Raw genomic sequence first — 14,162 nt, 5'->3', positions numbered from 1 at the left:
TGGAGAGAAGGTGGGAGAGAGGGGCTGTCCAACTGAGGGTTGGCAATACCAAGCAATGCTGCTTTTCCCAGGGTGCTATAAAACAATTTCCTGCCATGAGAGCAGGAGAGACAGCTGGCAGTTCTCCTTTTGTGGTGTCTTTTCTTCAGGTGACAGAGCCAATGCTTTGTTAAGCTTCAGAGGGTTTTTCCTGAAGCTGCTGGTGCCCTGAGACTCAGCCTGGAGCTGAGCCAGGTCCTTGGGGCAGTTGTGGTGCAGCCTTGAATCCTATCTAGGACACCTTAGGGCCAAGCAAGCCAGTCTGGTGTAGAGCAGGGGGACATAAATTTATTCCCTCTTCTCTACATGCTGGATATTTCAGCTTTAGATAGCTAGAAGTGTCCAGACATGGAAGCTTCCAGACAAGCTGGAAGTGTCAGCTTTATCCCACCAAATTCACACCGTGGCTGGACTCAGTGGTAATTAAGAAATTGGTGCTGAATTGTTATTACTGTTATTATCTGACTGCACTGAAATGGAACTGAGACCACAGCAGAAGATTAAACCTCAGCTAATACAATTATTTAGCTGCAGCAGGTTCTCCTGCAGATATGTGCCAAAATAAATTCCAATTTGTGTCTATAGACACGAGGCTGGAGTGTTTCCCTGGAAGGAGGATTATGGTGGTGCTGGGAGAGATCAGGCAGCATCTGGACTGCAGTAAAACCTGTCCTGAGGAGCTCAGAGGGAGGGCAAAGAGAAATGTCCCAGGAGCTGATCTTGTCACTGAGCTTGGAAGTGGAGCGGGGAAGCAAAGCCCAGGGATGGATGTGATCCCTGTGCCAGGGACTGGGGGCTGCTCAGGAGCTCCTCTCCCCCCACAGCCCACAAGGGACACTGCTGTCCCTGTCACACCCTGCTCTGCACAAACACCCAGCCTGCCCATCCACAGCTCTGTCACCAGCCCTGGCACTTGTTTCAATTAAAGATAAGGAGATGGAGGTGGCTGATAACATCTTGCTAAAACTAAAACTGTACTGAAGAATACAGAAAGGATACAGACAGAAGGCTTAACAAGAATGATAATGAAAAACTCATGGCTGACTCCTCAGAGTCCCACACAGCTGGCTGTGATTGGTCATTAATTAAAAACAATTCACTTGCAACCAATGAAACATTCACCTGTTGGTAAACAATGTCCAAACCACATTCCAAAGCAGCTAACAAACACAGGAGCAGCAGTCAGATAATTATTGTTTTTATTCTCACAAAAACCTGCACACAAATCCCTGCAGCTGCCCTGGTGGCCTGTCCTGAGGGCTGGGGGGTGAAGAACCATCCTTGTCTTGCCACTTTGTACAGTACCAGTGAGATGGAGATGGGCACAGACATTTAAAAAAGCAGCAAGGTCTCTTTGACAGGAAAAACACCAAGGGAATAAAAGGGAAGAATACTCCCTGTTTGTGGGTGGTTGCACATCAAGGTTATGCATTTATTACATGGAAAAAAACCTATAATATATTCAGGCTTCACCACATCACTAAAAACCTGAGAGCAATTATTGTGGGGAGGTGTTGTGCTGGTCCAGGACACATCCCCAGGTGGAACACATGTCCCACAGCTCTGAGGGGCCACCTCACTTCTGTGACAACCTCAGGCTGTCATTGCCACACCTTGCACAGGCAAAAGGTCCAGGGAAAAACATCCAGCACCATCTCCTTGTTGGACACCCTGCTAACAAATGCCACCTTTCCAAGGATCTGTCCTGGCTGGGAATTCAGATTGAAGCCCTGCCCATGAATGGAACCTGATTTCAGGAATTGTTGGTGCTCTCTTGCCCCCAGGTGAATCCAGAGAACACCAGAGCATCCCACAGTGCTGCAGCTCCTTCCAGCAGCTCCTGCTGGAGGGTACAAACCTCTCTATTCCATATCCAGGAATGAAAGAGCTCCTGGAAGTGATCCCTGCTGGGGACAGAGCAGCTGTGGCTGTGACAGAAAAAGGCAGAAAGCCACGATGTGAGCACTGGGATGGTTTCAGGGCATGATACAGCTCCTCACTCAGCATTCAGACCCCTCAGATTCACACATTAAATGCATAAATCAGTAGGCAAGGGCAGATCCCACCTGTTCTTTCCTTTTATTTTCTCCCTGTCACTGTCATATTTTCTGGAAAAATCCCTTTGCCAGGACTTGTTCTCCTGGGAAGCTGAGAAGCCGCAGAGAAAAAGGAAAACAATATTATCTGATTGCTTCTCCTGTGTTTTGCTGCTTTGGAATGTGGTTGGAGATTGTTTATCCAACATGTGAATTGTTTTGACTTAATCACCAATCACAGTCCAGCTGTGTCAGGGTTCTAGAAGGAGTCATGAGATTCATTATTATCTTTTAGCCTTCTGTCTGTATCCTTTCTCTATTCTTTAGTATAGTTTTAGTATAGCATTCTTTTATATAATATAGCAACATAAAGTAATAAATTAGCCTTTTGAGAACATGGAGTCAGATTCTCAATTCCTCCTCCATCTGGGAGACCCCGAAAATACCACAAATGGTGACCCCCATCTCCCCCTCACTAAAAGGGTCAGATGCCCAGCACATGATGCTCAGCTGATCAAAACCATCGGAAGATCCAAGCTGAAAAGCCTGAAAGCTACAAAATTCAGCTCTCAGGTCTGCTCTCCCCAGAGAATTCCTTCACCCCCAAAGACAAAAGGCTGCTTGGACAAATCCCTGCCCCTCACCTGCAGATTTGGGAGGTGAAATCAGCACAAAATGGGATGAGAAACAACCAGACCCTGCTGAGGGCAGGAGGCACAAACCCCAAAGAGGCAGGGGGAGAAAATATTGCTGGGAAAAGCAGTAACACCCCAAACCTACAGAGCCCTTGGGCTGGGACACAACGCGGGCAGGACACTCACTTGGGATTCCTGACACGAGTTTCAGGGGCCGCAGCACCCGCACGGCTCGCAGGGTCCGCAGGTCAAAGTCTGTCCCAGCAGTGGCCAGAATCCTGCAGGGAATCAGGAAAAACAATCCAGATTAAATGCGAATTCATCTTTCCAAGCATGGCTAAGTGTGGTGCAAGATCAGCAAATATTGGATCTGCTTCAAACGAAAAAAAATTCCAGATTAAACGCAAATTCCTCTGTCCAAAGCATGGCTAAGTGTGGTGTAAAATCAGCAAATATCAGAGGTGCTTTAAACAAAATTGCAGATTAAATGCAAATTCCTCTTTCCAAAGCATGGCTAAGTCTGCTGTAGAACCAGCAAATATTGGAGCTGCTTTAAAAAAATATATAAAACCAGATTAAATGCAAATTCCTCTTTCCAAAGCATGGCTAAGTGTGGTGCAAGACCAGCAAATATTGGATCTGCTTTAAACAGGAAAAAAAAATCCAGATTAAATGCAAATTCCTCTGTCCAAAGCATGGCTAAGTGTGGTGTTGTGGGATTCACATTCTCTGAACCTGAGAGAAGCAATTGAGATAAGAATTGTTTTGATCATTCTTTTCTCTGCTTCTCTTAGGTTCAGAGAATGTGAATCCCACATGGTGTAAAACCAGCAAATATTGGAGCTGCTTTAAAGAAAAAAATCCAGAATAAATGCAAATTCCTCCTTCCAAAGTATGGCTAAGTCTGGTGTAGAACCAGCAAATATTGGAGCTGCTTTAAACAAAATTCCAGATTAAATGCAAATTCCTCTTTCCAAAGCATGGCTAAGTGTGGTGGCAAATATTGGAGCTGCTTTAAACTCTGTGATCCCATTGTGGATTGTGTTCACTGGAAGGAATTAACTCCCAAAAATTCTGGGTCTGCTGTAGGAAAATCCCCAATTATGAGGCCACTGGACATCATCAGGCACTAAAGAGCTGCACCCTGTGCCCCAGGAAAGCACAAAAAGGAGACAGAGAGAGGAAGCTGAATCCCTCAGTTATGCTGGAAATTACCTGCCAGAACATACTATAATAAATCCACAAATCCCTCAGTTTGATGTCTAGTGTTTCCCAACACCTGAAGCAGTTTCTGCTCAGAGTTTCTTCCCTGTGTGCAAAATCATTTTTGCTCAGAGGGGAAGATGCAGAGAGCAGGGTGTGGGTCTGACACACCATGAAATCCAGCCCCCAAACCAGAAGGGGTCCTAAAAATGTGATGTTCTGCACAGAAAATGAAATGGATTCCCTGGTTTAGGGCACAGCAAGGGAAGGAATATTGTCCCAGTGTCCACAAGTGACAATGATGAGAAGTCACAAAGCCAGCTCAGCCCCACAGCACAGCCACCTTCACCAATTCCTGCAGCATTTCTGGGATGCTCCAGCAAAATCCTCCTTTATTTGGGCCTGTGCTCATCTAAAGGTGGGGTTTCATGATCCTGGGGGGCTTTTCCAGCCTAAACAACTCTGATTATAACCCAAGCCAAGCCCAAACCCTCCCACCAGCCTCCATCCTCTGCACCACTCCCAGTGACTGTCAGAATCTGGCCCTCTTCCCTCACTTTCCTGATAACAGAAACCCTTTTTCCTCAGTTTTTTGACAACATGAGCCCTTTTTTCCTCAGTTTCCTGATAACAGGAGCCCTCTTCCCCCTGTTTCCTGATAACAGGAGCCCTTTTTTCCCATTTTCTTGACACCATTAACTCTTTTCTTCCCATTTTCTTGCTAACAAGAGCCCCTTTTCCTCAGTTTCTTGCTAACAGGAGCCCTTTCGCCTCAATTTCCCGTTAACAGGAGCCCTTTTCCATCAGTTTCCCAATAACAGGAGCCCTTTTCCCCTATTTTCTTGGCACCAGGAGCTCTTTTTTCCCATTTTCATGCTAACAGGAGCCATTTTCCTCAGTTTCTTGATAACAGGAGTCCTTCTCCCTCAGTTTCCTGATAACAGGAACCCTTTTCCCTCAGTTTCTTGACATCACAAGCCCTTTTGGCTTAGTTTCTCGCTAACAAGAGCCCTTTTTTTATAACAACAGCCTTTTCCCCTCCATTTCTTAAAAATAGGAGCCCTTTTTCCTCAGTTTCTTAACAGCACAAGCCCTTTTAGCTCAGTGTTTTTATAACAGGAGCCCTTTTTCCTCACTTTCCTGATAACAGGAACCCTTTTTCCTGAGATTTTTGATAACAAGAGCCCTTTATCCTCACTTTCCTGATAACAGGAACCCTTTTCCCTCAGTTTCTTGATAACAGGAGCCCTTGCTCCTGAGTTTCTTCATAACAGGAGCCTTCTTTCCTTGCTTTCCTGATAGGAGGAGCCTTTTTTCCTCAGCTTTTTGATAACAGGACCCCTTTTCCTCAGTTTCCTGCTAATGGGAGACTTTTTTTGCAGTTTCTTGACAGCAGGCTGCAGAGCATTCAGCAGCGCTCAGCCACCATGAACCAGCCCAAGGAAAAGCAGAGTTTTCTGAAGCAGCTGCACCATTGCACTCGGAGCTGTGCAGGATGTGGCCGTGGCAGGGCAGGGAGCACTCCCAGAATAAATCCCTGTCCTTACCTCAGGGAAGAGCAGGCTCAGCATTGCTGGGCGGAAAGGGCCAGACTCCAGCAGCAGGAGGTGCTGGAGATCAGGAAAAAAACCTGCTGGGATCTTGGATGGCAGGAGGCAGAAGCCAGCCAGGACCTGAGGAGCTGAGTATTTATTCTATAGGACACCTGTTCCCACATTTTCACGACCTTAAAATTCCCATGACATCAGCTCCATGGATGCAGTTGGAGCACGAGCAACAGGAGACAATTTAAACCAAGAAGCAGCACATGCAGAGCCTTTAATCCAATCTTCTGCACCCAGGCCAGTGATTTCATTCCTCTGCTCCCTTCCTCCATCCTCACAGCTTAATTGCTCACTTATGGACTTGTGCAGTGTGGGAAGAACCCAGGGAGGAGATAATCCTGAATATCTACCCTAGGAGATGCTCCCAACAGCACAATCAGTATAAGCTGAGCCAGGATGGATAAGATATAAGATATGGATAATATTCTGGGCATAAGAAATGTATAGGATGTATGGTTTCTGGGAATAAGAAATGTATAGGATGTATAATTTTGGGGAATAAGAGAAGTATAGGATGGATAGTTTCTGAGAATAAGAAATGTATAGGATCAATAGTTTCTAGGAATAAGAACTGTATAGGATGGATAGTTTCTGGGAGCCCTCAACACAGGAATAATGTGCTCTGACTCCATGATTTAGAAAGTTGAACTATTATTTATTAAGCTATATTATATTACACTGATACTATACTATAACTATACTAAAGAGATACTAAAGAAAAACCCATGACTGTCTGCAGAGACAGCCAGGACACAGCTTCGACCCAACTGGCCAAGGACTCAAAGCAACCCTTCACTGGTGTCCAATTAACAAATCACTTTGGGTAAACAATCTCCATAACACATTCCACATGTGCAAAACAACAGGCGCAGCAAATAGAGATGAGAATTGTTTTCTCTTCTTCTCTGAGCTTCTCACTGCCTTCCCCAGGAAAAGTCCTTGGAGAGAGGATTGTATTTGCAGGGATTGCCCTGACAAAGGCAGGAATGATGAATCTGACTCCATGTTCTCACAAGGCCAATTTATTACTTTATAATACTATATTATATTAAAGAATACTACTGAAGAATACAGAAAGGATTCTTACAGAATGCTAAAAAGATAATAATGAAAACTCCTGACTCTCTCCAGAACCCTGACACAGCTTGGCCCTGATTGGCCAAAGAGTGAAAACAACTCCCAGCAGAATGCAATGGAACAATCACCTGTGGGTAAACAATCTCCAAACACATTCCACATGAGCAGGAGAATGAGGCAGAGCTGGGGGAGCCCAGGCTGGGCATCCAGCACTGAGCTGCATCCTGCAGCCCCCTGGCAGCCCCTGCCCATGCCCAGCCAGGCTGTGCCAGCACTGGAACCAGGGCACAGGGGGCCCTGGGGCTGTCAAAAAGTGTTGAGGCGTCAGCATCCCTGGCAGGAGCCCTCAGGATGCCAGGAAGGACCCGGGGGCAGCAGCTGGAGCACAACAAAGCAGCTCAGGAGGGAACTGTGCCAGGGTGGGGATGGTGCCTGTGCCCCTGCAGAACCAAAGCTCATTTACAGGATTCCTAAAGTGCCTGGGAACACATCCTAGTGAGGGGGAGAACTTAATTAACATCATCTGGGGCATTTGCCAAAGTGCCACCTTTGTTTTTACTTTTTCCCTCTGAAAGCTCATGAAAGCCACTGCAAGTTAGGTCAGGAGGAATGGGAAATTATCCTTAAAAAGAAGAGGAATGGAGAGATCAAAGGAGCCAGCTGACAGGCACATCCCAAACTCCTGCTGGAGCATCCCTGGCTGCACAGCCAACAGCTGAGAACAAAGCAGAGGTGGTGGGGACCCAGTGCCAGAAGAGGAATCGGTTGGGAAAAGCAAAAACAAGAAGAAAAAAATCAGATTTTAGGTGATAAATGGCTCGATCTGCTGCCATTTCTGTGGCTCAGTGGGTTGCACAGAAACACAGAGATTGGATATGTTTGGGATGTTGCCTTGGATTGCAGTTCCAAGGGTTTAAGTGCAAAAAAAATCAATTCCTCTGTGGAAGCTGTGGCAAATTCCTCCTTTTTTTGTGATGGCCAAACACCAAACCTTTCTTATTCTTGTGCTGCTGAGCAGGAGCTGGGCACCCACCCTGCCATCCCTGGGGGCTCAGGACAGTGGCACTCACTCCCCAGTTTCACCATGCCTTGGTTGAATGCTGCTTTTCTCTCTCTCTCCTCCAGTAAGGAGCCCTGACTGACAGCTCTTCCCAGAGACAGCCCAGCTGTGGGATAAATGCTTGATAACTTTGATTCCAGCAACGCCTGGAATAAATTATGAAAGCAGCTTGTTCCTCTGGGTATAAAAGAAAGCAAAGAATGAAGGGAAAGTTCCTTCCCTGAACGTTCTGATACCATAAATAATTAGCAATCCCTTCCTGTAAGGGGCTGGGAGCTCAGGATTGATTTGTTCTGCTTCAGCAAAACCCTGGCTGCCATGAATATCCTCAGTGAAGCCCTGAGCTAGGAAAATACCTTGGAATTCCTTCAGGTTTAGCCTCAGTGCTCCAAATCCTGAGGATTGGAGTGGGGAAAAGCAAATGCTGTTCCTCAGGGTCATCCCCACCTTGCCTGAGAGCCATGAATGCCTCCCATGGGATCTCACCCCTGGAGAGCACCGAGGCCACTGCTGAGGAGTCACTGCAATAACTTATGGGTATTTTAGTGTAACCTTGCTAATTTTTATAAATTCTAGTTCATGAAATAACCTCAAAAGCTCAGAGAGAGAGAAAACTCTGGTAAATCATCCCCATTCCTTAAACCTGACTTTGAACTCCCTTATTCCCTAAACCTGGTATTTTAATGTAACCTTTCTAATTTTTATAAATTCTAGTCCTGGAAAGAACCCCAAAAGCTGAGAGAGAGAGAAAACTCTGGTAAATCATCCCCATTCCCTAAACCTGACTTGGAGCACCCTCATTCCCTGAACCTGACTTTAGGCACTCCCATTCCTTAAACCTGATTTTGAGCACCTCTATTCCCTAAACCTGTCTTTAGGCACCCCCAGTCCCTAAACCTGACTTTAAACAATCCCATTCCCAAAACCTCACTGAGCACCCATAGTTAACAAGCCCCAGTGACCCCTGGGAATAGGATCCAGTGGGAAACCCAAAAGAACTAACTTCATGAAGATTGGCTGAGTGGTTTAAGGTGTTTCCCCATCTGTGGGTCCCCTGCAGGCTGACTGTCACCTCTGTCCTTCCCAATGTCCCCTCTGCTGCCCACAGGCTGGAGGAGGAATTGGGAACAGAAACATTGCACCACTCTGGCCCTGAATTCCAGCAGACAGGCAGCACCTGGAGGTGCCACAACCTCTGATCCTTTGTGCCACCAGGGCACCCCAGCCCTGTTTCCCTGAAGGTTCCCAGTGGATCACAAATGTTTGGAGAGGATGAAGCCCACAGGGAGAAACCCCCAGCTGCACCCAGGGAGGGCTGCAGGAGGTGCAGGGAGGGTCCTGGGGCTCTGTCTGCTCAGAGCCCCTCAGCTGCTCATGCCTCAGGTTCAGCTTTTCTATTTTTCACATTCTGTGCTGATTTAGTGGATGGGTCTGGGCTTCACATCAGGGAATGCTGAGCTCTGTGCACAGAGCAGGGAGACAAAACAATTCCTGCTCCAGCTGGGCACCAAGGACAAATGACCCAAATCTCAGCCCAAGAGCACAAACAGCGTGGGCTGGAGAGAGAAAAACAAGCAGGGTGGGACTGCCTGGGCTAAAGCTGGAATGGGACAATGAACTGCAAGGTGCAAATGGAGCAGAACTGATCACAGGGACAGACCCCGTGCCCGGCCGTGCATTTTGGGGCCATTTTGGTTCATCTTGGGTGCAGCCCTGGCTGGGCTCTGGTGCTGCCCAAGGTGCATCCATGGAGGCCTTTTAATAAATCCCTGCTTTATTCTTTATCTCTGTCCAGCCTCTGTTCTAGGGCAGCCTACACAAGGCATCACTGTAGGGCACAGCAGCACCAGCCATTGTCACCCTTGTGCCACCCGCACGCAGCCTGGGGACACTGCTCGGTGTCACTGAGGGATGTGGCCTGGCAGATTGCCCCAGCAGGACCTGAGGATAGCACAGGCACCCAGCCAAGGTGTGCCCGTGGCCGTGCCCAGGGATGTGGCTGTCACTCTGCCCAGCTGGCTGGTGCCAGGCCTGTGGTGGCAGCGCTGGCAGTGCCACAGCCCCGAGCGGGGACATGCAGAGTCAGAGGAGTTGGAAAGGTGCCCTTTTCCACTAGGTTTGATTTCACAGCTGTGAGCTTCATCTTGACTACCAAAGGCACTGAGGGGAGCCCAGGCCTGGGCTGATAAGTCAATGGGAGGTGCTAATTGCAGCGTTTAATTTATGGCAGTGCCAGGTTCAGCTGGTGGCTCTGTCACTCGGCGCTGCTGACTCTCCACCAGCTTTCCTGTCCCTGCCACACAAAGGGCCCAGCTTGGCAGGGCTCTGCCTCTCCTTTGGATCACCAACACCAGGCCTCAGCATCCCAACAGACCCTGCATATTTCCTCTGATCCTGCTCCTGACCTCCACATGGACAGCTCCAGGGACAGACCCCACCCTTTCCTCCCAGCAGAGCACCTCGGGCTGCTCCCCTGTCCTGGATTGCCAAACAAATTGTATTCTAGTCATCATGTGTATGGCTGTTGGCTTCTGTTCATGGACAGGTTTCTTTATCTCTTCCACACCCAATCCTCTCTCAGGCGAGACTTCTGCTGATAATGGGCCATTGAATGTCCCTGCATGGCTGATAAGAACTACAGCATCCCACTGGGAGATGTGAGCCCAGAGGGAGGAGCCAAGCATTGCTACCCAGATATAATCCAGAGGTTTTTGAGACACCAGCACGGCTTTCTGCACTGGATTCCTGGAACAGCTGCCCAGGGATGAGGTGGAGTCTCCCTCTCTGGAGACATCCCAAACCCACCTGGACACATCCCTGTGTCACCTGCTCCAGGTGACCCTGCCTTGGCTTGGCCTGGATGATCTCCAGAGATCCCTTCCAACCCCAGCTGTTCTGGGATTCTGTGATTCCTTGGTCTCACCCCAAACAGGTGCATCTCTGAGCCAGCATTAAATTCATCACCAGCCTCCAGCAGTGCCCAGATGTGAACACAAACTCCTTCCTCCTTCTTCTGCTTTGCATGGCAGAAATGCTCTCAAGTCCTGGGAGGAGACAGAGCAAAACAGGAGCAGAATCCTCTCCCTAAAGCACCTGAAATTCATTTTTGTGGGTGTTATTCCTGAGCCAGGCTCCAGAGAGAAGCCGGGGAGGGAGAGTGTCTGGAGCCAGCCCCTTCTCTGCTACAGCCAGCCACTCAAATCCACCAAAGGAGGATTTGCAGGGCTTGGATTGTGCCCAGGATGAAGGGAGATGTTCTGATGATGAGGCAGCTGCTCAAAGAAGTCCTTGTTGCTGCTAAGCAGGAGAGACAGGGACATGCAGCACTGCAGAGTGGCAAAGGAGGCTCGTTTGCAATCAGCACTGACAGCTGGCAGGGAAATGCACACAGCCAAAACCATCCCAGGGAGCTCACGCTGGGAAAACAGAGTGCAGAGGAGTTAAAAGCACCCTGCACTTCACTGGGGATCAGAAAGTAGGTCACACCTTGAGCCTCACCCATAACAGCACAGAGGAGAGGAGCTGCTGGCTGTCCTTGGGAATGGCCATCGCAGAATGTCACTGCAGAGGTGCCAAGGGCGGGAGCTGGGAGCAGAAAGCATTTCCTGGAGAGTTCTGGTGCCACCCAGCCCACGGTCAAGACATGAAGGGTTTTGTCTCAGTAGCAGACAAGATTCTTCAAGGGGAATTTCAGGATCAGCAAAATGTTTCAAGTATTTTTACTTTAGGGGATGCAAATGAGAGAGCAACAGAACAACATTTGGGGATTGTTTCATTTGTCAAGTTCTAAAATGAAGCATTCCCAGCTTTAAATACATTTTCCTTTTTAGTGGAAGCAATTCTTGTCAAGCCTGCAAATAGTTTTGCCTTGATTTAATGCTGCCATTTTCCCAAAAAATACAAACTCCTGAGCCCTGTGTGAGTGAAAAATATCACCCAAACCAAGCCCTGCCCTTCAGAGCTGTGCCAGGAATGCTGGAGGAGCAGAGCTGTGCTCTCCACGAGCTGCAAGCACAAAGCAAAGGGCACAGGCCAGCTGGTGGGTGGATGGGGGATGGATTTTCCTGCCAGGTGGGCTAACAGGGCAGCACAGACTGCAGGAGGAGAGAGCTCTGAGTCACCAGAACACATCCCAGCCCTCCTTCCTCCAGGAGCACGGAGGAGAAGCTCCTTGCCAGGCTGCCCTGGGAGCTGTGACGAGGGCTGTGTTATTTGGAGGCACAGCCACCTCACCCTCTGCACCTGGCCAGCCCCCAGGAGGAGCTGCCTCTGAGCTGGGCAGGAAATGTCAGCACTATCACATCCCATCAGAGCTGGGAAAGCAAAACAAAACGGGTGGGAAGAAGAGCTCAGCCTTCCCCCTGGTGCCAGGAGAGGGAGGGGAGCAGCAGCCAGAGAGGGGAAGGAAAACACCTGGCAATGCTGGAATCAGCCAGAGAGGGAAAGGAAACATCTGGCAATGCTGGAATCAGCCAGAGAGGGAAAGGAAAGCATCTGCCAGTGCTGGGCACATCAGCCAGGAGGGGAAAGGAAACATCTGGCAGTGCTGGGCACATCAGCCAGGAAAGAAAGGAAACACCTGGCAGTGATAAGAACATCAGCCAGGAAAGAAAGGAAACACCTGGCAGTGCTGGGCACATCAGCCAGGAGGGGAAGGAACACCTGGCAGTGCTGGGCACATCAGCCAGAGAGAGAAAAGGAAACATCTGGCAGTGCTGGGCACATCAGCCAGAGAGGGAAAAGGAAACACCTGGCAGTGCTGGGCACCATCAGCCAGAGAGGGAAAAGGAAACACCTGGCAGTGCTGGGCACATCAGCCAGAGAGGGAATGGAAACACCTGGCAGTGCTGGGCACATCAGCCAGGAGGGGAAAAGGAAACATCTGGCAGTGCTGGGCACATCAGCCAGGAAAGAAAGGAAACACCTGGCAGTGATAAGAACATCAGCCAGGAAAGAAAGGAAACACCTGGCAGTGCTGGGCACATCAGCCAGAGAGGGAAAAGGAAACATCTGGCAGTGCTGGGCACCATCAGCCAGAGAGGGAAAAGGAAACACCTGGCAGTGCTGGGCACATCAGCCAGGAAAAAAAGGAAACATCTGACAGTGCTGGGCACATCAGCCAGAGAGGGAAAAGGAAACATCTGACAGTGCTGGGCACCATCAGCCAGAGAAGGAGAGGAAACACCTGGCAGTGCTGGGCACATCAGCCAGGAGGGAAGGGACATGTTGTGGCCTGTGACTCTTTTCTGGCCCCTGCACCATCACAGCAAGCAGGCCTGGCTGGGTAATAATTAGCATAGACTCCATGTATTTCACAGAAGGCTGATTAATAATCTTTATTAAGGAGCCCATTGCTCTTTTATAGACAGGTATGATACAGGTGGACTTGATTGCTCCTCCAATCCAAACACCACCACCAATGGCTAATTAAGAAACCACCCTTTGGTGAACAAAGCTCCATAACACATTCCACATGTGCACAACAACAGGTGCAGCAGGTTAAGATAAGAATTGTTTCTCATTCTTTCCTCTGATCCTCTCACAGCCTTCCCCAGGACAATGCCTGGGAAAGTTTGTGTTTCTCTCTGTGACCAGAGAGCTGCTGCCACACTGCACTGAGGGGTTTTCCCTCAGTGAAAACACAGCTGAAGCAAGCCTTGGACCCTGGAGGGCTGGGGGATGTCCCAGTGCAGCACCCCCACCCCACCCCAAATACTGCTGGGGTGGGCAGATAATGAGAAAAGATTGACACTCATGCAGAGTGAGAGCCAAAACCATCCATGAAATAAATGGGAAAGCAGAGGGTGGCCAGAGAGGTGATTCCTGCTGCCACATTTGCACTGTTTGGTGGTGTCTCCCCAGCCTCAAGGCACAGCCAAAATGGATCACCAGGACACACCTGTGCCCTTCACTGGTGAGAGCCCCAAACCCACCAGGACTCAGCCAAGGTGGAGAACCTCAGCAGGAAGTCAAACATTCCTGGCCTGGCCTTACTTTCCTGCAATATCACAAAATATCAGCAAACCAGGGGTCCCCGGTGCCATCAGCACCTCTGCTCCTGCCTGCACTCGGGCCTGTGGGGACACATGGGACACCCTGGAGATGTGTGACATCCAGGAAGGGACAGACAAGGAATGAGATGGGACACCCAGGGAGGAACATGGGACACCCAGGGAGTGATGTGGGACAAACAAAAACTTACATGGAACATCCAGGTAAGGAAATCGGACACCCAGGACATGTGTGACATCCAAGGAGGAACATGGGACAGACAAGGAATGAGATGGGACACCCAGGGAGGAACATGGGACATCCAGGAAGGGACATGAGGCACCCAAGGTGGGACATGGGACATCTAGGGAGGGATGTGGGACAAACAAAGAATGACATGGGACATCCAAGGAAGGACATGGGACACCCAGGGAGTGATGTGGGACATCCAAGGAAGGACATGGGACATCTAGGGTGGGACATCCAGAAGATGTGGGATACCCAAGGAATGCTGTGG

At 49.2% G+C, this 14,162-nt stretch overlaps 1 protein-coding gene across 8 annotated transcripts in view; it reads right to left on the bottom strand.

The window, feature by feature from the left end:
• The window catches only part of CACNA1B (calcium voltage-gated channel subunit alpha1 B), a 324,524-nt gene that overhangs the window by 201,684 nt on the left and 108,678 nt on the right, over positions 1–14,162 (bottom strand). For all 8 annotated transcript variants that reach the window (XR_009115431.1, XR_009115432.1, XM_058038142.1 and 5 more), the window contains exon 4: positions 2,897–2,988. Coding sequence is in view for 6 of the 8 variants with exons in the window: in XM_058038142.1 (XP_057894125.1) it covers positions 2,897–2,988 (92 nt within the window). In the remaining 2 variants the exon portion in view is untranslated. The remainder of the gene's footprint in view (positions 1–2,896; positions 2,989–14,162) is intronic.

Source organism: Melospiza georgiana, chromosome 20, assembly GCF_028018845.1.
Source record: "Melospiza georgiana isolate bMelGeo1 chromosome 20, bMelGeo1.pri, whole genome shotgun sequence".
Taxonomy (NCBI): domain Eukaryota; kingdom Metazoa; phylum Chordata; class Aves; order Passeriformes; family Passerellidae; genus Melospiza; species Melospiza georgiana.
Note: the sequence above shows the minus strand (reverse complement) of the source record. Positions and strands in the feature narration are given on the sequence as shown.